The 23,082-nt window shown below is 40.9% G+C and overlaps 1 protein-coding gene across 1 annotated transcript in view; it reads right to left on the bottom strand.

The window, feature by feature from the left end:
• Nucleotides 1-23,082, bottom strand: part of LOC148033893 (uncharacterized) — a 112,146-nt gene that overhangs the window by 68,032 nt on the left and 21,032 nt on the right. The window contains exons 3-6 of the mRNA XM_087681884.1: nucleotides 17,507-17,658; nucleotides 17,286-17,369; nucleotides 17,134-17,196; nucleotides 12,675-12,812 (exon numbers count right to left, since the gene is read on the bottom strand). Of these exons, the coding sequence (XP_087538010.1) occupies nucleotides 12,675-12,812; nucleotides 17,134-17,196; nucleotides 17,286-17,369; nucleotides 17,507-17,658 (437 nt within the window). The remainder of the gene's footprint in view (nucleotides 1-12,674; nucleotides 12,813-17,133; nucleotides 17,197-17,285; nucleotides 17,370-17,506; nucleotides 17,659-23,082) is intronic.

Below are 23,082 nucleotides of genomic sequence, written 5' to 3'. Positions count from 1 at the left end.
CAAAAAGATCTTCCATTCTGGGCATAGGAAATTTATTCTTCACCGTTATTTTATTAAGTGCTCTATAGTCAACACAAAGTCGCATAGAACCATCTTTTTTCTTTACCAATAAAATTGGTGAAGCCCAAGGTGAATTACTAGGTTGAATAAACCCTTTATCCAGGTAATCCTTAATTTGTCTTTCAACTTCTTAATGCTGTGTTTCACTTAACCTATACGGTGGTTTTGAAATTGGGTGTGTATCCTTATTTATATCAATTGGGTGATTTATTTCACCCCTATCTGGTGGAAGGCCACTTGGTAAATCAGAAGGAAACACATCTTTAAAATCATCTAACAAACTATTCAATTCATTATTAACATTCAACTCACAAACATAAGAAAATTGTTGCTTAATATTACAGAAAGTAAAAGTATTCTGTACAGGAAGAGACCATAGCATATATACCTCACAAATTTCCTTCTTTATCAGCTTCTGAACTTCACTAGAACACAGCAAAGGATTATCAGATACTTCATGTTCACCTTGAATGACAAAAGTCTTACCATCCCTTTCAAATTCCAGTGTATTATGGTGATAGCTACGTTTTAAGGATGGTTCCAATCCCCATAGCCACTCCCTCCCTAGAGCAATATCAGCTCTTTCCATGTTCATTATTTGGAAATCAAGCTTATCTTTGTATCCTTGAATCTCAATTTCCAAATTGGATACCATTGTATCCCATATTTTATTGTCTTGGCCTTGCATCATACGAACAACATATTGATGCTCACTATTTTGTTGGGGAAGTTTCAATTTTTTGACAAGTGCATAATTTATAAAATTATGTGTGGCAGAGTCATCAATCATGACTCTAACCCATTTTCCAGCTATCAATCCATGTACTCTAAGTGAATCATGTGGCCCAAAAGTAGGCTCCCACATAGAAGTTGACATACAACACTTATGTTGTACATCCATGTGCAAGACCTCTAAAGATTTATACTTTTCATGGCCCTTTAATTCTAAGGTTTGCACTACATGGATTTGTTTTTCTTTTTCTTTGCCCTTGTCCTTATCCTTTCCTTTGTCTTCCCCCTTTTTCTTTTGAGGGCAATTCCAAGCAGCATGGTTAGGGGATAGGCAATTAAAACACAACTTTTCTTTTTTGGCCTTATCAAAGTCATCAGGACTTAACTTTGGCCTCATATATGGTTTCTTTTTAAAAGGTTGTTTTTTACCCTTGAAAAATAGCATTTTTCTTTTAAATTTGCCCACAAATTTTGAGGTTTCCAATTCCTTAGACTTGGGCTCCGTATCAGTGAGACTAGTGAGTGTACCTGGACGCGTACTATCTTCATAAATTAATGCAAATTTAATTGCCTCTTCCAGCGTCTTAGGTAAACTCCGTTTTACTTCCTTTTTACAAGCTTTATCTAGTCCCCTAATGAATCCTCTTGTTTTTTGGAATTCATCTATTCCTTCCAGTTTGAGGATTATCTCACGATATTCCTCCAGATATGTCAGTAGAGGTCTTCCCTTTTGTCTGACATAATTCCAATCTTCCCAATTTCTTTCCGTTTCATTTTCAGAAAGAAATTCTTTCAAAAAGGCGAATTCAAATTGACCCCAAGTTTTAGGTATTTTATTCGCCTCCTTTAAAGTTCGCCACCACTTATATGCTTTGGGCCCCAAAGTTAAACTAGCCTCCACTGCTTGGAGATGTGGTGGGATATTTTTTAATTTATGTAAATCTTCCCATTTTTGGAGGAAATTAAAGATTGTGTCTTTATTCCTATCTTTTTCCTCCCCGTAAAATTGAGGTGGTTTCATATCCTTTAAAACTCGATTATCCCTCAATTTATGGTAAGTTTGGGGTTCCTTAGGATCTCGCATAGTCACATCTAAATCTTTCGATGAAGATGGGACATCTGAGATTTCTATCTTATTTTTATCTCTTTCCAACAATAAAGTTAATTGAGATTTTATTTCAGTAAGTGTTTGAGTTAAAAATTCCATTTGAACCCCTTGAGTTTGCACACGAGCAGTAAGATCATCGAATTGCTCTCGCGTAGCAAAAAATTCTTCCCATTGTTCTTCTTGTATTTCTGGTTCATGGGGATCTACCATAGGTTGATCCCGGGAACTAGAACTTTCCATTACCCTTTCTTTCCCTTTTTCTGCCATTAATACACTGGAATTGGAAAGCAAAAATAAGATATTTGCATACAAAGTAAAGTACTTCCCTGATTTTTAATGGCAGGCAGTGGCTGTTGATTTGGAAAGAAACTCGAAGAGTAAGAAACAGATTGTATCTTCCCGGATTAGAACAGTGAAGTAATCATGCTGGAAATTCAATTTCCTGACTTCAGTCGTATATGACATTCTTCTGTCCCTCTCACAGCAGTCGCAGTCATGTCCATCTCAGGAGCAGTCGTAGTTACCCGTCAACAGCAGTCGTGACAAAGTCACGTTTTCTCATGACCCCACGTCTAATCTTCACGACCCCACGCCTGGTTTGGTCCTCGCGACCCCACGTTTAGTCTTTTCTCTGCCCGTAACGTAACGTGTCACATTAATGTGACGTGGCACGTCTCTTTTCTTTCTCTTCACGGCCCATCGCGTTTTCACGGCGCCTGGCACGTTTCACTTTTTCTTTTTCTTCACGGCCCGTCGCGCCGTCGCGTTTTCACGGCGCCTGGTACTCACACGATCTTGCGAGACGTTGACGACCTAGCGGGCGACTGACTATCTGACGAACAACTGATCTGGTCGTTGAACCATGTGCTCTGACACCAATGAAAGATGATTTCGAAAAGACAGAACGAAAACCATGAAAGCACGAGTCATTCTTCTCCTCCCAACCACGCCTAGATCAATGCTGGCCCTCCCACTCGGATTCCTTTGTCAGCCGTCAACTTCCTGGAGTCCTACTATTCCTGGACTCTCTTACTCTCTAGGCTCCCCTTAACCCCGTTCGGGCGCCCAAGAGCCCGGACGGTCATTCTCGTGCATGTTCCCCTAGATTTACCTTAATGTCACATTAAATGTCACTTTTAATGTCATTCCATATTTATAACCTTAATGTAAATATCACTTTTAATGTCCCATTAATGTCACACTGCCAGTAGTCATATGCTTGTCTCAAAGATTAAGCTATGCATGTGTAAGTATAAACTCTCTTGTACTGTGAAACTGCGAATGGCTCATTAAATCAGTTATAGTTTCTTTAATGGTACCTTGCTACTCGGATAACCGTCGTAATTCTAGAGCTAATACGTGCACCAACTCCCGACTTCTGAAAGGGACGCATTTATTAGATAAAAGGCCGATGCGGGCTTGCCCGGTAATGCAGTGAATCATGATAACTTCCCGAATCGCACGGCCTCAGTGCCGGCGATGCTTCATTCAAATTTTTGCCCTATCAACTTTAGATGGTAGGATAGAGGCCTACCATGGTGGTGACGGGTGACGGAGAATTAGGGTTCCATTCCCGAGAGGGAGCCTAAGAAACGGCTACCACATCCAAGGAAGGCAGCAGGCGTGCAAATTACCCAATCCCGACACGGGGAGGTAGTTACAATAAATAACAATACTGAGAGGCTTGTGTACATGATGTATTTGTGACTTTTTTCATCAGCTCCAGCTAGTCTGTTGAGCATGAGCACTCCGTTGTAATCTGTTCTTTTTTTTAGTAATATAATCAGCCACATTTTACTTGCAAATAATAATAATAATAATATAGAGGAATTAAGTGTGAAATGGACACCTCAAACTCTAACAAAACACTCCAAGGACTACTTACTGGAGTTACTAAGCCGTCACAGGGCAAAGCCCAACACAACTCCTAGCATATAGTTTCCATCACACATCATTGAGCAAATGCATAAAAAAGTTTTTTTCCACACATCTAATTTGAACAATTGCATAGCAATACCATGATTGCTTATTTTTTATACTCAAATGTCATTATGGATTTCAAATTGCAGGGCCACAAATACTCATCGGCTTGCTCTTGTCCTCAAAATGCAATATATTAGTACAGGCCAAGAAACAAAAGCCAAACAATTATTTTAACAGCACATATATACTCCATCCTTCTTACAACAGTAAAGAAACTCCCCACAAAACTTTAATCTCTATTTCAAGAGATCATTTGACATTTACTACAAACTCAACTACACATCACACAATAAGGAAAGGGAATTGGTATCTCACATGTTTCACAACCGTATGCATAAATGGGTAGATTTTAAGAGCTTAAAGTGCCATTTTGTGTAACCAATGCATAGTGGTGATCAAATTATGTTCTCTATCAAGCTCATCATTATGCATTAGACAAGTAGGTTTGACTATTGGATTGGCAAGCTGACCCCTTTCCATTCATGTGGAAATGTGAATCTCACTTTTTTGGCGCACAAGTTTTGTCGATTTGGGAGTTTCACTTCCTCACAAGAAAGAGTCTTGTGATTTATATGGGTTACAAGTAGAAAGCTATCCTAAAAGCACCATTGTTATCTCTTGACTGGAAATGCTTTCCTTTGATTACAGTGCATGATGAGATCTCAAAATTCACAAACGTGCACCTTTATAGCACACATGAAGGAAGACACCCTCAAGCACTCACTTGAATCTGCACTCGTTTAACTTGATGCCACTATTGAGCATTTGTAGGGTTGCTTCACCCAAGACACTCATACCCATTCACCAATTGTGCCGAGAAATGGATTGGCTAAGATCTGGTCTGTGTGACACATGAAAGCATTCTTTGCGATGGGAGTAAGCTTCAACTGAATCCTTCATCCATTGTTGCAGTTAGAGACCACAAAGTAATGTGTCATTAGATGAGGGCAAGGATCAGCACTGAGCAAGCTTGAGGAAGCAAGGTGGAGGAGGCCAAGGTGTGTATAAAGCAATGTTTTTGATGCCTTGAAGGGAGGCATTGGGCCAAAGATGAATGTTAGGAAGGAGGGTATGCTAACGGAAGGGGAGGAGAAGAGAACAATGGTGAAAATGATTGGAGTAAGGAGGTATAACTAGGAAAGGAAACCAAGAGAAATTGGAAGACAAGAAGACACGACGTTGACCTCATCTTTGATAGTTAAACATGGAAATGTGGAGAAGAAAACAAAGCTTGCACACTTGAAGTTAATAAAGCCTAACAATAAGCATGCAAGCTAGCAAGAAAACACAGCCTGCAAGTATGATTGCTAAGAAAATATGATTAGATTGATTTTTCCTTTGTGACAAATGTTATGGCTAAAAATATTACTTCGAAGAAAAAACAGTAAAGTACAAACAGTCATTAGTGTAGCTGAAGCTGTGACGCTGTCAACAAATCAAATCGCATACATCCAAGGCCATCTAGGGGCTGGTGGAAAGAAGCCATGGTGGAGTGTAACACCATCTAGGTTCACATTGTTGCAGTGAAAAGCACATTATGGCAACCCCAAGTGTGAAGGAATTGTTGTTGAAGCTTCTGTTGACACTGTGTCCCCTTAAAGCTGCTCCAAAGGCCTTAGTGGGAGCGAATAATGGATGAACAGAACTCCACCAAAGTGGCATGCATCAAGATCGTGTCACCGTAATAGCATAAAGCCTTCCAAATATGCCACCCTGTGAGGCTACCAACAACCTCCCATATCTCAAATCGCGATGCAATGGGATCAAATACCTAAACCCCAGCACAGCCTCCAAACCCGCAAGTGCACACAAGCTAGCCTTGCCTAACTAGCCGTCCTTGACTAATTTTACAAGCTCCTCTCGAAACCAACACGCAACCTCATATGAATAAAGATAGTGCTTCTAAGTCTAAAGGCACTCCTATGGGTAACACTGGTAGACCCCATCTTGCTGCATCTAAACCAACCAACTACCAACTGCAAGACCCCCGTGTGTCACTACTCACAAGAAGAGACCCTCCTCAACCGTCAACTATCCCAAAGGCATCCCAAAAAGCCCATTTGAAAGGTTTCATGTTGCTATGCTTTGTCTAGTGTCTATTGCGTGATGGAGCCCAATCCATGTGGCATGTCATCCTACACCAAGATGTGTCTGTCTCTCCATGTTGTGTGGGTGAGGTGAAGAAACTCACAACCTTCTATGAATCGACAAGGCATGTCAACTCCACTCTCCTTTATCCCATCCACCTCATCCAAGGCCCTACCCTTCCAAATCCAAAGTCACACTCCAAGATATCCAGCCAAGCAATGTATGGGTCCTTTGGGGTCCTACTCACTCCAATCCCCCTCCAGGGGATGTCAAGGAAAACTAAACATTGCAACCCTCTGTCCACTATTAACCAGCCACCCTCATGCACAATGAAGGTATTTGGGGAGCACCTCTCACTCTACCTGCAACCTGCACTAAGATGCTCACTAGTGAAAATTGAGCTACCCAACCATGGCCCAACTATGTACAAGTACTAAGGGTGTGCTCACACCCGAGCACATTTAAAAGGCATGAGGCCTTTATTCCCAACAACCTCCCACCTAAAGGCAATGTGCCTTAAGAAGAGAAAAGAATCAGCTAAGTCTAGGTATGTACAAAGCTGAAATACATATATCTATCCAACTCCCATCATCTGTCCGCAATGAGCAAACCGCTCTGCTGGAAGACCCTTCGTGAGAAGGACTACAGGGTTATCGTCTATATGCACTTTGACAAACTCAATGCTTTTGCTGTCAAGTACATCTCTAATGAAGTGGTACTTCACATGTATGTGCTTTGTCTTTGCATGAAAGATAGGATTCCGTGCTAGCATGATAGCACTCTGACTATCACAATGGAGAACATGCAACTCTGTGATGCCAAGCTCTCCCACCAGACGTGAAAGCCATAAAGCCTCCTTGCATGCCTCAGTGGCAGCCACATACTCTGCCTCTGTAGTAGCCAATGCAACACACTTTTGTAGCCTGGAGATCCAAGAGACTGCTCCTCCTGTGAAAGTAAACACGTACCCAGAAGTGGACTTTCTGCAGTCCGCATGACAAGCATACTCTGCACTGTAAAGCCAACACCAGATGCCTTCTGCTTTCCAAAGCAAATACAAAACTCCTTTGTGCCTTTGAGGTATCTCATAATACCTTTCACTGCATCCCAATGCTTCTTGCCAGGGGTTGCCATGTATCTGCTAACCACTCCCACTGCAAAGGCAATGTCAGGACGTGTAGCAACCATAGCATATATCAAACTGCCAACAGTTCAAGCATATGGTATCTTGGCCATTTCAGTCTTCTCATCATCAGATGTAGGATTGTCCTCTGCACTAAGTTTCACATATGGAGGCAATGGAACCCCAATTATTTTCCCCCCCTCCATATTGAAACGCTGCAAAATTTTGGAGATATACTCTTGCTGAGAGAGAAAGAGTAAGCCTTTTGATCTATCTCTGAGTATTCGCATGCCAAGAATGTGATTTGCATCACCAAGATCCTTCATGTGAAAGCTGCCATGAAGACTTTGCTTCAATGAATCCAAGGCATGAGTATCCCTGCCAGCAATCAACATGTCATCAACATACAAAACCAAGATAATCAAGCTGCCATCTACTGCCTTCTTGGTGTACAAGCAATGATCCACTTGACTTCTATGAAAGCCTTGGGACTACATGAATGTATCAAACTTATGATACCATTCTCTTGCTCCTTGTTCAGCCCATACAAACTCCTTTTGAGTTTACATACCATTTTTTCCTTCCATTGTTCAACAAACCGTTCAGGCTACTGCATATATATGTCCTCATGCAGATCACCATGTAAGCACGCAGTCTTTACATCCATCTATATGAGCTCCATATCCTCAATTACAACCAAGCCCAAAATGGTTCTCAATGTAGTCATCTTGACTACAGGAGAGAAAATCTCATCAAAGTCAATTCCATACTTTTGCTTATACCCCTTTGCAACCAATCTTGCTTTGTACTTTGGTGAGGAACCAGAAGTGACCTTCATCCTGTAAACCCATTTGCATGGAAGGGTTTTCTGCCCTTTAGGCAACTGCCCCAAGTCCCAAGTGCCATTTTTTTCAAGAGATTCCATCTCTGATAGCATGGCTTTATACCATTTCTAACTATCCTGTTTGCCCATTGCTTCCTTGAAGCAAGACGGTTCACGACAGTCTGCCAACATAACATAATTAGCCAGATTAATTGCACCAAGAACAAATCTGTCAGGTTGTCTAGTAGCCCTAGACAATCTCCTAACCCAATGCTCATTGTTTGCTGGCTGTTCCTGCAAATTTCCATTTTCAGTATGCTGTCCTGGCATTTCAGCCTGCAAATCAGCATTAACAACTTGCTGTCTTGGCTGTTCCTGCACATGTAATGGCGCATTTTCATGGGCAATAGCTGGCTGATTATTTCCAGCATCATTTCCTGCACTTACAGGTTCATTTACAGCAGGTATTTGCTGCTCTACAGCGGGCACATTTTGCTGTCCAAAAGGTATTTCTTCCCAGAATACAACCCTATGGACCTCCTTGGTCTTTTCGGGCTGTTTGTGCATGCGATCTTCCCAGAAGATAACATCATTGCTGCGTACTACTTTCCTTTTCTCGGGATCCCACAATTTATACCCCATTTCACCCTCGTCACCATATCCTAGCAAAATGCATTTACCAGACTTTGGCTCAAGTTTACTGCGTTTTTCTTTACGAATGTGCACAAAAGCCTCGCAACCAAAAACTTTCAGATGAGCATATGAAGGTGGCTTGCCCGACCACGCTTCTTGGGAAACCCCCCCCCAAAAGGCATGTTTGGTGACCGATTAATCAAGTGAACAGCTGTCATAACAGCCTCTGCCCAAAAACCATGGGGTAATGCAGCCTGAGACAGCATCATATGGACCTTATCCTAAATGGTCTGATTCATAGGCTCTGCAACTCCATTTTGGGGTGGATTATGAAGGGCAGTGAGCTCCCTCTTTATCCCTTTGCTGTCACAAAATGCCTGAAAGGCCTTTGACGCATATTCCCCACCATTGTCAGAGCGAAGACACTTAAGTGTCTTATCTGTCTGATTTTCAGCCAATGCCAAGAATTTTTTTAACTTGTCAAGTACTTCATCCTTGATACGAATAGGATAAACCCATACTTTCTGTGTAGCATCATCAACAAAGGTGACAAAATATTTCTTTCCCCCCAAAGATAATCCTGGCATTTGACATACATCCGAATGTACTAACTCTCGAGGAGAAGATTTCAAAGAAAGAGACTTTTTGTGAGACACCTGTGCATGTTTGCTATGAATACAATGATCACAATGCTCAAAATCAGCATAGCGAAGCCAAGGCAAGTAACCCAAACGAGAAAGCACTTTCATTCCTGTTTGACTCATATGTCCCAACCGGCCATGCCACAAAGAAACGCTTGGCTGCTCGGTCACGGCAACAACATGGTCACACACACTAGATACATGAAGTGGATACAAAGTATCACTCTTGCAACCTCTGGCAATCACTCTTGATCCCTTACAGATCTCCCATTTTCCATCACCAAAGGTGGTATGAAAACCATCATCATCTAGCTGCCTTGTGCTAATTAATCTCTTCTTGAGCTGAGGTACCTGCCATACATGCTGAAATGTAAAGACAGAGCCATGCTAAAACTGTAACTGCACACTGCCAATACATGCAATCTCACATGCATAGTTGTCCCCAAGATGGACAACACCATGTCGACCCCCTGTATAGGTGGAAAACCACTCATGATGAGGGATGACATGAAAGGAAGCACCTGAATCAAGAATCCAGGTATGCATGTCATCATCTCTATTTGCAAGTAAAGCATGTGCACCAAAGTGTGAAGAGATAAAAGAGTACATCACTCCCACGGTCACTATCATGAGTGACTACATTCACCTCTTCAATTTTTACACTGCTCTTCTTAGGCTAACTGTCCTTCTTCTCTTCCTTGCTCTCATCTGTCTTCTTGCCTTTTCCTTTCTCTTTCTTCCATTTGTAGCAGTCACGTTTAAAGTGACCCTTCTTGCCACAATGATAGCATTCAACATCTTTGCCACGTGATTTACTGCGTCCCTTGCCATCATATTTTCCCTTTTGCTGTGATCTGCCCCTAATATACAAAGCACTGGAAGACTTACTAGATGCATTGTTCTGCGGATTCATCTCTTCCATAAGTAGAGCACTCTCTACATCACTATACAAAAGGATCACATTAGAATTGCTCATAGCAGTCCTGAATGTATCCCAACTCTCTGGTAGAGTGCAAAGCAAGAAAGTAGCCTTAAATTCCTCATCAATCATGAACTTCAAGGCAACCAACTGGCTGAAAATGGAGTTAAACTCACTCAAGGGAGTAGACATTGCTATACCCTCTTTCATATGCAAATCCATAAGCTTTTTTAGCCAATACACTTTGCTTGCAACACTCTTTTGTGCATATAGTTCTTCTAGTCTAGTCCATATAGCATATGCAGAATCCAAACCTTCAATGTTGAAGAGCAAGGCATCAGAAATTGATAGCTCTATGGTTGAGGGTGCAAGCTCATTTAACTCATCCCAATCGTCCTGATCCATGTCCGCGGGCTTTGCCCCTTTGGTTTTGATCGGCTTTGCCTGCTTCTTTTGTAACAGGATATTGTAGCACTGCTTTTGCCAAACTGTAAAATTATGTGCACCTTCAAGCTTCTTTATGTGCATCAGATTACAGCTGTCATTGCTGCCAGCCATGATTTTCAGCCCAAATGTGACCAAAAAACCAGCAAATGCAAAAACTGTCACCCAAGTGACCGAGGTACAGACAAGTACCAATCAGCAATAAATGACCACACAGAAGCACAAATTTCAGATCTGTAATTAAATTTTCAGAAGCACCAAACCATGTGCTACAGCATTATCCAACTGATTACAGCTGTTCCAAGGGCATATGCATCACATTACATGAGAAATCCCGAAATTTCAGCTGCAATTTCTGTTGTACATGTACCCATGGGCATAAAATTTGACATGAACCGTCAAAAGCCCCAAAATTTTGTGCTCAAAGCATCAATCAGACATCTGCATTTTCTCCGTCATGCATCGAACAGTCTAGTTTTTGCCAAAATAGAGCAATTTCAGCAAAACCCCCAAATTTTACCAAGTGTTGATGTCCAAATTGTGTGGAATTCAACCTGCATATACATAAAATGACCAAATGCTGCACAAATTTTGCCCAAACTGCAAAAGCCCCAAATTGCACAGGGTCCAATGTGCATCAATGTCGAGAAATTGGGTAGATTTCAGCCCAATTTGTGCATGTACATTAAAAGCCCCAAATGTCGGGGACAAAATGTCACAAATTCCTACATTTTCTGAGACAGATATCACTCTTGCATCTTGTTTGCACCAAATCTTGACAAATCCCCAAATTTTCCAAGTCCTGCGTGCACTAATTTCAGTGAAATTGAAAGAATTTCACTAAAATGTGAAAAGCCCCAAAACTCCCAAGCAAATGTGCACCAACTTTGCAATTTCCGAGTCAGATTGTCCAATTCTGTGTTGAGATCCCCAAATTCAAGAAAAGCCCCAAATTTCTGGCTCAATTTTGCACAGATCTGAGATTTTGTGCTTGTGCGCGCAAACCCTGGTTAGAGGAATAGGATTTTCAACAAATTTTAAAGAAGAAAAAAAAAATATGGATGACGGGTACGTTGACCCGTCGGACATGTGCCGTGAGCCCCGCTAGTCGTGCGCCATGAGCCCCGCTGGTCGCCTGCAATTGCGTGGTTGTCTCCTAGTCGCGTGCGCCTTCTGCCGCCTAGTCGCGACTGCTGCCCGTCACGTCTGCTATGTGGCCTATCAACTGCTGCGTGGCCTAGCTACTACTACGTGGCCTGGCGACTGCTGTGTGGCCTGGTAACTAGGTTTTTAGATAGATATATATGTGTAAGTACAAGTGCTAAGGGTGTGTTCACACCTGAGCACATTTTAAAGGCATGAGGCCTTTATTCCCAACATTACCTTCTACCAGATAGAATCTATCACAAGCACAAACTGTTACATTCACTTCAAGACACGTGTGTGTGTGAGCTTAGCCCACCTAGGAGAGCAAACTCACAGTCCAATAGGTTACCTTCTACCAGATAGAATCTATCACAAGCACAAATTGTTGCATTCATTTCAAGACACGCACGCATGCGCGCGTGTGTGTGTGTAAGCACGCACATGTGAATTCATAAAAGGTTTGAAAAAAGTATGTAGAGCCACGACTTTTAAAAATATGTGTCCCAAGAGCCAAAAAAACTTGTTGTTTACTATACAAAAAATATGCAAAAATACATTCAAAGAGAAGGGCCCAATAAGTTAAATATTTGTAAAATTCAAGTCTAAGTGAATCATGCAATGCCACATCATTTGGCTCATCTAGAGAAATGATATGCCAATCTCCTACCGCTTTGGCAAGACCAAAAACTCTTAAAGATGGCAAGTTGAGAAGGTCATCACTGCCCTATAATAAACACTTTAAACACTCATCCAACAATATGTTTTAAGCTATATTTAATTTAAAACAGATTGCACTCGAGGAAAAATGGAAAACCCCAAGAATGAATGCAATGGCTAGCCTTTAGCAAGCCCAAAGGAAGTGTGTGCAGTCTGCGTATGTCTGTAAAATAAGTATGTGCACATGAGTTCTAAATTATGAAAAGCAACACAGACATTCTTATTTTGAACCATGACAAGAAGACAAACTTTCTTACTTGCTCAACTGTTGTATCAGGGTTGATTCTCTTTATGTAGTGTACAATCATAAACCCTGTGCGGTTATGTCCATGTGTACAATGAACCAAGATATGGCTATTTTTTGGTCGACCTCTCACCTCCAAATATTGTGTGACCTATAACAATTTTGCAAATATTTAATCCACCACATTCAATTATTGTCTAACTAGAATCATAAACATATTAAAAGCAACTTAACATCCTAAGCCAGAAACCTAAAGTCAGTCCAATATTTAAACTTTGAAGATCCATGATTTTGGAATTTTGAGAATATGAAGTTGCAGAACTAAAGTACAATATCAACTTTCTACATAAGGTATCATGGTATAAAACAGAAACAATTGCAAACTTTTGAGCCAGATAAGACTATAGCAAGTGTGAAAATTGACCGCAAAATTCTTCCTAGAACAACTTCCAATTTGGAATCCTAGCAGTTAGGAAAATGGGATGCTCAAAAGAATGCTAAACACCATCATCATCAAGATCAAACAAGACCTGCTAAGCAACACAATAATCAACCAAGCAATCAATCTATTTGGCCAACAAACAGACATGCAAAGAGTAAACTACAAATGTAAAGATTGCAGATTAAGCTGAAAGGAATGAGCTATCTTCACAAAACAAACATGCAAAGAGTAAACTACAAATGTAAAGATTGCAGATTAAGCTGAAAGGAATGAGCTATCTATTTGGCCAACAAACAGACATGCAAAGAGTAAACTGCAAATGTAAAGGTTGCAGATTAAGCTGAAAGGAATGAGCTACCTTTGCAAAACAATCCTTCAATTTCTCAAGCCAAAAATGGTGGAGACAAGCCTTTGGAGTTACTAATCTAATCCAATAACACTCTACTTTATCAATATAAGAGCCAATAGAGTATGTACTTAATTAACTTTACAGTTGGGCAAGCATTATGGTTACAACAACTGTTAATACCCCCTCTTTAGTTTATATGGAGTGAAGGCCTTCTAGTGCTAGTGTTGGCTTCCATGATCCAAAGGAGAACCTGGGAGCACGAGAAAGGTTGAGAACTCCTCACATTTTAGACTGAGATCTTCATCAACATGTCAATCTACAAAAGGAGAAGCTAAGAAAACCTAGGGTTTTGGACCCTGCACTGGTCACAGGTAGCTTCCATAGTGATTGTTCATTGGAGCTACACAGTAAGCTGCTATCTCGATCTCCAATCTCTTTAAAGTGATTTTAGCTAACCTACGATGTACAACAAAAGTGCATGCTAATGACCTATATGATAACTAATAACGAGGCGCCAACTATTGTAGAGCTTGGAGCAAATGTGAAACATCAAAGCAGAAGGCAGTGCTTGGGCATACAAGGGTCAAGGAGAGTTGAACAGGTAGGCTAGGTTGTGCAATGTTGAAGACACAACCAAAGATGCCACAGACAACAACAAGGTGGACTGTATCTCCACTCATACAAATACACCACAAAGGGATCAAAGACACTTGATAGTCTAGGCCATGCAATGCCAAAGGTAGACTCGAATGACACCACCAACAGTAGGGTGGAGTGTATCATCACTCGTGTGAATCCTACATGTGAGCAGCCAAGCAGGACCCATAAGTAGAGGTACCAAACTGCAAGATAATGCATGCCAAGATAATTCTTGGCATGTTTGGTCCCCATAGGATTGTGGATGATCCACAAAACACTATGTTCAATGCTGGTCAGGGTGGTATGGCAGCAAATGCACCATTCTTGAAGCCACCTGTTTGTTATAATTTCACACCTAAGGACAAAGCAAAAGACTTCAAGGAAGGGGGCAAAGTTATTAAATTTGACAATTTTGTTAGCACCCAGGATAAGCTGAGATCTTTGACTTTCATTCAGTAGCTTCATGTTAATGGTCTACCAGTAGGCATTGGACTTGTTGGGTGCCTTCTCAATGTATGAGATAAACAAAGCAAAGGTTTCACGAAGACAACTGGGCATTGTGATAGAGAATAAGTAGTAAAGTAGGGGTGAAGATAGAGGTAGAGAAAAAGGAAGAAAGAAGTAGAGGAGATAAAGAGAAAGAAGAAGTGGTAGATGTAGATGAAGGGGAAGAGAGAGAAGTAGAGGTAGAGGGAGATGGAGGGAGAGAGAGGGAAAGGGAAGTCCTAGAAGTACTTAAGGGGAGAGAGAGAGAGTACTAGACATAGATGACATTGAAGAGAAATGCTTCAAAGTGTGAGTACAAGTACTAGACATAGTTGCACTAGTACTATGTACGAAAGGGTTCACACTAAACTGTGCTTTAAGTACCGTACCGTATGTATTAGTACCACAAGGTACCAAATTTGGATACTTCTTTTCCTGTTTGAACCATACTTTGGGACGAACTAAATGTTCCTTACACTAATATGATTCTCTCGAGATTAGGTTATTTGAGATTCAAACAATTTCTCTACCTTATTTTGTCAAAAAGAACTAGGTTTTAAGTTGCCTTCAGGAAAGAGTAACATATTTTTATTGTACCGTACCTTAAAAAATCTAAAGTTACCATTTAGTACTGTATTTTATCATATTGTACCGTACCATATTTTTATACCTGACAACCATGGTACTAAATAAGCCTTTCTTATGTAGAAAGGCTGAGTTACAAAGAGGGTTCAAACTTCAAAACGAAGAGGGAAAAACTGCTGAAAATGGGCAGAAATTTGTATTTAAAAAATAAAAAAGGGTAAATTTTTCTTATTTTGAAGTGCAATAGTCAAATACTTTTGAACTATAGGAATGTACCTAAACCATACAGATTGTACAAGTATGGTTGTGCTGTATAGACCATACACAACACTTGTGTTTGTGGATGAAATGCAACCATTAAGGAAATAGATGTACAGCCTATCAAGGTACCCAGCTAGCACTCAAAACGCAACTTCTGCACTCCTTGGCAGAAAATGCAGGTTATGTACTGCTAGCAGCATCAAAATGCGCCCAGTAACATCTGTGGAAAGGTCTTCCATGGGTCCATCACTGCTCCCAATGCAGAAATGCATGTCTATCCTGCAAGACCAGATCAAAACCACAGGTTTGCCCGCATGCCACCCTGCAAACATAGCTCCTCAAGATGTGATAAAGTCCTCCTAGATATCACTGGCTGTTCAGAGCTCCAGTAGCACACAAAAGAGACACCTGGCTCCCAAGAGAAGGCAGCTGTCCACCAAAAACAGGCACTCCAGGTAGAAAGTATGGCTGTCCACCCATAAACCAAGGTCTCCAGTTGCTACAGCAGGTATCCACCAGAAAATGCAGCAGTCCAAGCCTCCAGAAGCAAAACACAGCACCAGCATCACAAGAAAAAACAAGACGCGGATCCACACTGTCAGAGGATGTCCACAAGGCCAAAACACAGCAATAGAATGCTGTAAACAGGCCAAGACAGCAGGAAATGATGACATCCAGAGCAGCCAGAGCATTATGACTGCAAAATGCAATAATGCAGACTGTCAAAAGCTTGCCAAGTTGATGAGGAGCAGAGGAAAATGCAGCTGTTTCAGGGCAGCAATCAGCAAGTAGATGGCAGGTTTTGCTGCTGAGGAATAGTGGCACCTATGTTGCAAGGCTGGTGAAAGGTGTATAGGGCAGGCAATACTACTCCATGCTAATGATGGTGAAAATGCTGCAAGCATAGCCATCAGCTTTCCATATACGTCATGGTGTATGGCAATGATGCATGTTTGGGGCTCACACCATGGCTCTGATACCATGTCAGAATGACAACGGAAGAAAGGAACATATGTACAGAAGACAGAGATGATGAAGAGCAAAAATTAGGGCAAACTGATGTAATGGCTCTGATACCATGTCAGAATGGCAACAGAAGAAAGGAACATATGTACAGAAGACAGAGATGTAGCTGCAGTGAGGGCACTAATGAGAAAGGGGAACAGACCCACCATGTGATGTTTGGGCCAAAAGGCAAGAAAGAGAGAGAGAACTGATGGCACCAGATAAGCATCCAATGCACTAACTAATCATAGTAATCAGCAAAATGCATAACCTAACATAAGTTTATCTGAATCATGGCTCAGGATGTTCTGAGAGTGAGATTATTTTTGTTTCACCTTAGATGTGATGCATATACTCAAGCAGCAATCAAAGACAAACTCAATTTAGAAGCAGCTGATTGCTTCAAATCTGGTCAGCTTAAAGATATGTATATACACATCTCATGATATTGTACAAGGTTCGCCACACCTCCTTCACTTCCTTCAATTTTAATGAATTCATTTGAGTAGAAATGTAAACTTGTCTGTGTGAAACAATTGACGAACAACATAGCACACAATTCATATCCCTGGAGACATAATAAAAAGTGCCACATCTTCTTAAGTTGGTTAAAAATCCATAAAAAGATATACTGACTATTGTTTGGAATCACAAAGCCCTCTTCCCAAAACCAACAATGATAAGTTGCTAGTTCTTATCACTTACTTCATGAACAAAGGTGTTCACAGATTCATTATCTGGGACTTCATTGCGGCCCCTACAAGCTATCTGCATGAAGAAACAATAAATTCCCACATCTAAATACATATTCAAGTCAGCAAGCTTTAAAATGAATGAATGACAGGGCTGTACCAGACCTTCACATATCTTAATCCTTGATCCTTGAGCTCTTTTGCATTATAGTATCGAGTTGTATTGGTAAGGTCAATCACCATTCCAACCTGTCATAATCATGAAGCTCAACAATCCTGCACAAACTCTAATATTGCTGAATTTATTTTAATCAAATCAAGGAATGGACTAATTACTGAGAACTTTGTCTTCTCTTTTTTTCCTGCTAACTAGAAAGAAGACAGACCTCTCTACCAGCAGCTCGCTGTTGTCGTACCACTTGCTGCATTGAGTATCTTTTCCCAACTGGTATACTTTCATTGAACTGATGTCCAAGGGGCACTTTGGAAGGTATAACGTATGCAATAGGCTGCCCAAAATTAGGGCACTCTACCCAGCCTTTCAAAAACATAAGTGGTGCCTTAGCATGTATATTATATTTTTAACCAGGTGACAGAACCAAATTTAAAAATGCATTCATGATGCAAGTAGGTATCACCGGACTATGAAGAGTGAATTTTACAAAAGGAAAAGGTAATTCACATTATCACATAATCCAATGGAGCACAAGCATTGATTATTGATTAACACGCACTCAGATTGGAAATAAGATTTACTTTGTCTGCCCATGAAGACTTATTGACAGGAAAGGCTTCAATGGCTTGAGTCTTACATTCAGGGTCCCAACATATGAAGCCAGATATGGCCTTCAATTGGTTCACCTGCATAATACACTCGCCAAAAGATACCAATCATTGCTTTCTTACGTGTGACAGCCACCACGGTCATGAAAAAAGACGCATGTACAAATTTTACAAATTGAAGGGAGGACACCAATAGATACTGCTGCATTGGCAAGCATCTGGGACCAGCAGTTGGTCCATTTAACCGTTAACAGTTGTGACTCAGTTTTGCTATGGCTTGATGTGATTCAAGCCACATACACACAGTGTTTGTGCACAAGAGGTGTTGTGAAGTGTGGAAAAGGAACTGGATGCAAGAGACAGCAGTGGCAGCAAGAACAGCAGTCAGTCTTCATGAGGCCAGCCATAAGCTGCCACATAGGACCACGAGCTTGACAAGCATACTCTAAAAGGTGACCAACTCTGGGGCAGGCAGATAACAAGCATCATGGGCAGCTGTGACAGTAGCTGTTGAACCTGTCAGTCAGCTGTACACACTGCAGCATGCATTCAGCCAGCTCAGTGCTGCCACTTTATTTATGGCCCATCTTTCCCATTTGTCAAAAAATATTCAGAGGCAATTCTAACTTTGAAGGGTTTGCATAACAACTACTTCTAATCGCACACAACTGAAGAGAAAAGATTTAGGCAACAGACACATAGGAACACGGCAGTAATGTGGGAACGGCCCATTGTTTTCACTGGAAAGAGAGAATTCTCGCTCTCCTCAAGTCTCTAAATTAAGTTGCTCAGCAGCTTTCCATACAAAGAAAAAAAAAAGAGCCTCATGAAGTGATCCTCCATTTACAAATCAAGCCCACAAAAGACACCTTCATAAGGAATCTGAAAGCAGGGTAACCATGAAATGTTTCACCCCTAAAACATTTCATACTCAAAACATTGTGTTTAAGGATGAAATGTTTCAGGCTCCAAGTGAAACATCACCTGAAACGGCAAAATAACACATTAAAATGCACATATAGCTGTCTTTTAATAGGGATTGTTTTTCTTTTTCATAGACTGAAAAGGATAAGCAAAACATCTCATTAGCAAAATGCATTTCATGTTTCATCCCTAGTGAAACACGTTTCATAGTTACCACATCTGAAATACAGATTCAAAGGCTGGAAACATGGCCAACCACAAAAGGCCTCTAAAAAGACAAAATACTGTCCAAAATGGCTGAGCAGGTCAAAAATGCCTTTGTTGGCAGAACAAAGCTGCTGACAAACAAATTCTTGGTGGTTTTGCTGCACTGAAGATCCCTTCTTGGTGGATGACACTCTCCACTCAATCCACACCCAAGAGAGGCAATGACTGTTGGACAATCTCTGCTCCTTGAGCCCTATTTGTATCATATGCCTTCCATTCATTCATTCATTCGCTACTTTCTTCTCCTTTTGTTTGCATTCTTGTCTAAGCTGATTGTGTTTTAGTCGTGTTTGTACACTCTATGTGTTTTCTTTGTGTAAACCCTAGCACATCTTCACATGATATTAGAGCCGGTGCTCTTCTAAGGAGCATCCTGCAGCTATTGTGAAAAGCTTTGCTGGCATGAGTGACACGAATCTAATTCAAAATGGCACAAACTCCAGCTTGGGATCCTATGGTATCCATTCAGACCGCTCCTTCATTGGAGACCCATATGAGACCTTATGTTCTCAATGTGGAGGGCAACACTCCAACTTCTTCCACTTATTTTACATCTAGGGCCCATTCACCAAAGCCCAACCCTTCTTCCTTTTGCATTCCTTTTTCAAAAGGTTCTTCTGAGTTGGGGCACTGAACTAAGGAGACTGAGCACCTCAAGTTGAGGGAGGACAATCCACTCATGGGACAACCAGAAGTTCAAAACCTTCATCTAGCCAGATCCACTGGCAAGTTCACACAATCTCATCTTTAGTGAGCTTGATAATGACTATGTTGCTCCTACTATTTGTGCAAGAACCAATTGAAAGTCACGATGCACACCCAAATCAGTATCAATAAAGGCAAAGAGAAAACTCTATGATTAGAAGTGCTCCATCAAGTACTCCCATACCTTCTATTTCATTTGAGTATGAGTTTGGTGCTTTGCAATCTCAATTCCTACCCTTTCCTCATAGTTCATTCACATTTAGGTTCTTCCACATTAGACTTAGAGCCTTCTTTTAGACCCACAATAGGGTATCCAATGTTAACACACATTGCTCATGATATACCCATGGGCCCACACATTGCTCATGATATACCCATGGGCCTTAGGGCTTCCCAATTGAGTACCATCTTGCACACTAGTGCTTTGGTGTCAACAGTGCTACCCATACACTATGCACCTCGCACTTAAAAGTGTCACACATTGTCCTCCAATCCAGCTATGTGGGACATCCCCCTCCAACACATTATACCACCCTCCCTTGTTAATCAAAAGAAAGAGTCACCCTAGTTTTGATGATCTGCCTACCTATTTGAAGGGACTCAAGTGAAACCGGCCTTTGGAAGCCCAAAGGGCAATAAACCACACCTTAGTAAACACTTCATTCAGCTTAATAGTAAATTCAGCAAGAAACTTCCACACACAACTAAAGCTAAAGTGCTCCTGCACCACACATCGACACTTGTTGGCCCCAAAGCTTGGTCCCACTTTCGTCATTCCTTTAGATTATTGAAACATGCTCAAATTTTATTACAAATGGTTGTATTTCAGCAATTTCTCATAATGTAACTAATCCATGGGTGCACAATGGCCTTGACACCTTCACTATTGGCCTTCAACTAGCTATAGAGTGTTCAAAACTGCAAATGAACACCTTAGCTTGCCAAACCTAAAAAATGACAACAAGCATTTGAACCCAATTTTGTGGAGCATTTACTAAGGTAACTCTCCTATGTAGTTCCCATGCAGTCCCATACTGTTCCTCTCAAAAACAAGGGGGTTTCTCGCGATAAAACTATGAGAATACCGCTTTGATTTGCAAAGACAAAATTGCCCACAAAGTGCACTAGGCTTGAGATCTCAAATAAGAAGAAAGAATCTCAATCCATAGTGCTGTCAAAACTTGTTTTTCTCATCTTTAGCTCAAAAACAACAGCATACCTTGTTGTACATGGAGTTACGAGGCTACCCACCGGAATCCTCAAGCTAAGAAGAGAAAATTTGGCTATTTTCCACACTCTATCTATGCTGAAAGCTCATTGCATGGCTGAAACCTGCAATTTTCTGCCACAAGAAAGAGAAGAATTGGCTGTTGTCCACACTCCATCTATGTTGTAAGCTCATTGTATGGCTAAAATCTACAATTTTCTACAACAAGAAAAAGAAAAGTGAATGTCTCCAAACTTGGGCTACTTCAAATGAGAAAGAAGAAGCCCAAAATAGCCAAGTGACTTAGTCATTAATCATCAATGAGCTGCTCACTGTGCAAAACTTTAGCTCAAGGCTTACTTAATAACTTGAGTGCCCTAAGTAAGCTGCTTACTAAGCAAAACTTTCAATGTAACTCAATTCTAAGATGCAAACTTTCAATTTTGATGAAAGTTTCATGTTGCATCTTATTCCTTTAGCCCTACCCGTGTACCACATAATCCGTACAATTGTCCACCGCACACCCTAGTGTCAAATCCTTCAATACCAATACAATGGTCACCATGCCAAAAGCTAGGGGTACAAGAATTAAAGTTCATTTTAATTAGAAATCCTCATGAAGTGTAATTAAATCATTAAGTTCATTTCTCATTCTAGTGACACTCAAGAATGATCAAACTTCACCTAGACACTACACACACACATTGCATCTCCCTTCCTAATTGATCAAAAGTTTCTAACACCCTCCTGATGGTCATGGTGATGCCACCTAATGGCAATCGAGAGGCTTTATCCCCAAAGCTATTGACCACAATTTTCCCACCTCCTAGCCTCTAAGTTCATCAATAGGTTGTCATTTATATCGAGGATTCTAGATCTCCTCCTCAATCAATGCTTTATGGCTTATCTAATTGATTCAATAATTATCCACCATAAGGCTAGATTCTTCGGAGTCCTAGGTATCACTTAGGATCCTTAGACCAATTAGGCCACAATCTTCTAGCTTAAGTTAGGCTCATATTTTAGACCAATCTAGCTAGATCTTTAGGCTACTTCAAATAGTACCCATAGCTAAATTGGCTAATTACATCTTGGGTCTTGTATTTTAGTCAAGGACTAACATGGATGATTGCAAGAATCTATTGGTCCTACTTGGGCTAAGGCTATTAGAGACTCAATGATTCCCCAAAGCTATGATTATACAATTATTACTCCCGTGATAGCCCACATTGATCATTTGAATGTTGCTCAAGAGACATGGCTAGAATTTGATCAATTATACAATCGAATGACCGTGATGAAGTGGCTATCTTTAAAGGTACAAATACAGATATTAAACATGTCCAAGTCTACTTCCATGCAGAAGCGTGTCAATAAGCTTTAGCAATTGTAGATGTACGTCCAGAATACAGAGAAGGCAATTACCTCAGAGGACATGGTGATAACTCTTCTCTCGATGCATTTTATTCCGCCTTAAATGCTTCGAGGGGGATCGAAATCCTTAACTCGGAGGAGTTGGTTCCAATAGTCTTGGATCAAAAGGAACAACTAAAAGGTTAGAACACTCCCAAGACAAAGGCATTGACAAGATAGTCTTCTAAACAAAAGGGAAAGAAAAAGAAGAAGAAGAAGGAGGATGAAAAGACCAAGCAAGACAAAAGCAAGGAGTCCACTTGTCACACATGTGGCAAGATAGCCCATTGGAAGAAGGATTGCCTCAACAAGGACAAGGACACAAAGAACGATAAATCTACAAAGGACTCAAGAGCAGTCATTGCTCCATCATTAGCCACCTTTCGCCATTCAAAGATGATTGAGGATTCAACACCAACAGCTACCAATGTAACGATGATGGCCCCACAACCTCATGAATAGATTGTGGATAGTGGCGTTTTTGCTCGTATGCATCCGATGCATAGGCAAATTCTCATTGGTGATAACTCTTCTATCCCTATTAAAGACAAAGGTGATATATAGTTGATTCTGGATGGGCATGGTATGCTCGCATTATGGTTGAGTTCAATAAGGACTCCTCTTGAGTTCTTGATGGAGATTCAAGACAAGTTCTTTGTACAG

Source organism: Lygodium microphyllum, chromosome 7 (genome assembly GCF_053477565.2).
Source record: "Lygodium microphyllum isolate KBCC chromosome 7, Lygodium_microphyllum_v1.1.10, whole genome shotgun sequence".
NCBI lineage: Eukaryota > Viridiplantae > Streptophyta > Polypodiopsida > Schizaeales > Lygodiaceae > Lygodium > Lygodium microphyllum.
Note: the sequence above shows the minus strand (reverse complement) of the source record. Positions and strands in the feature narration are given on the sequence as shown.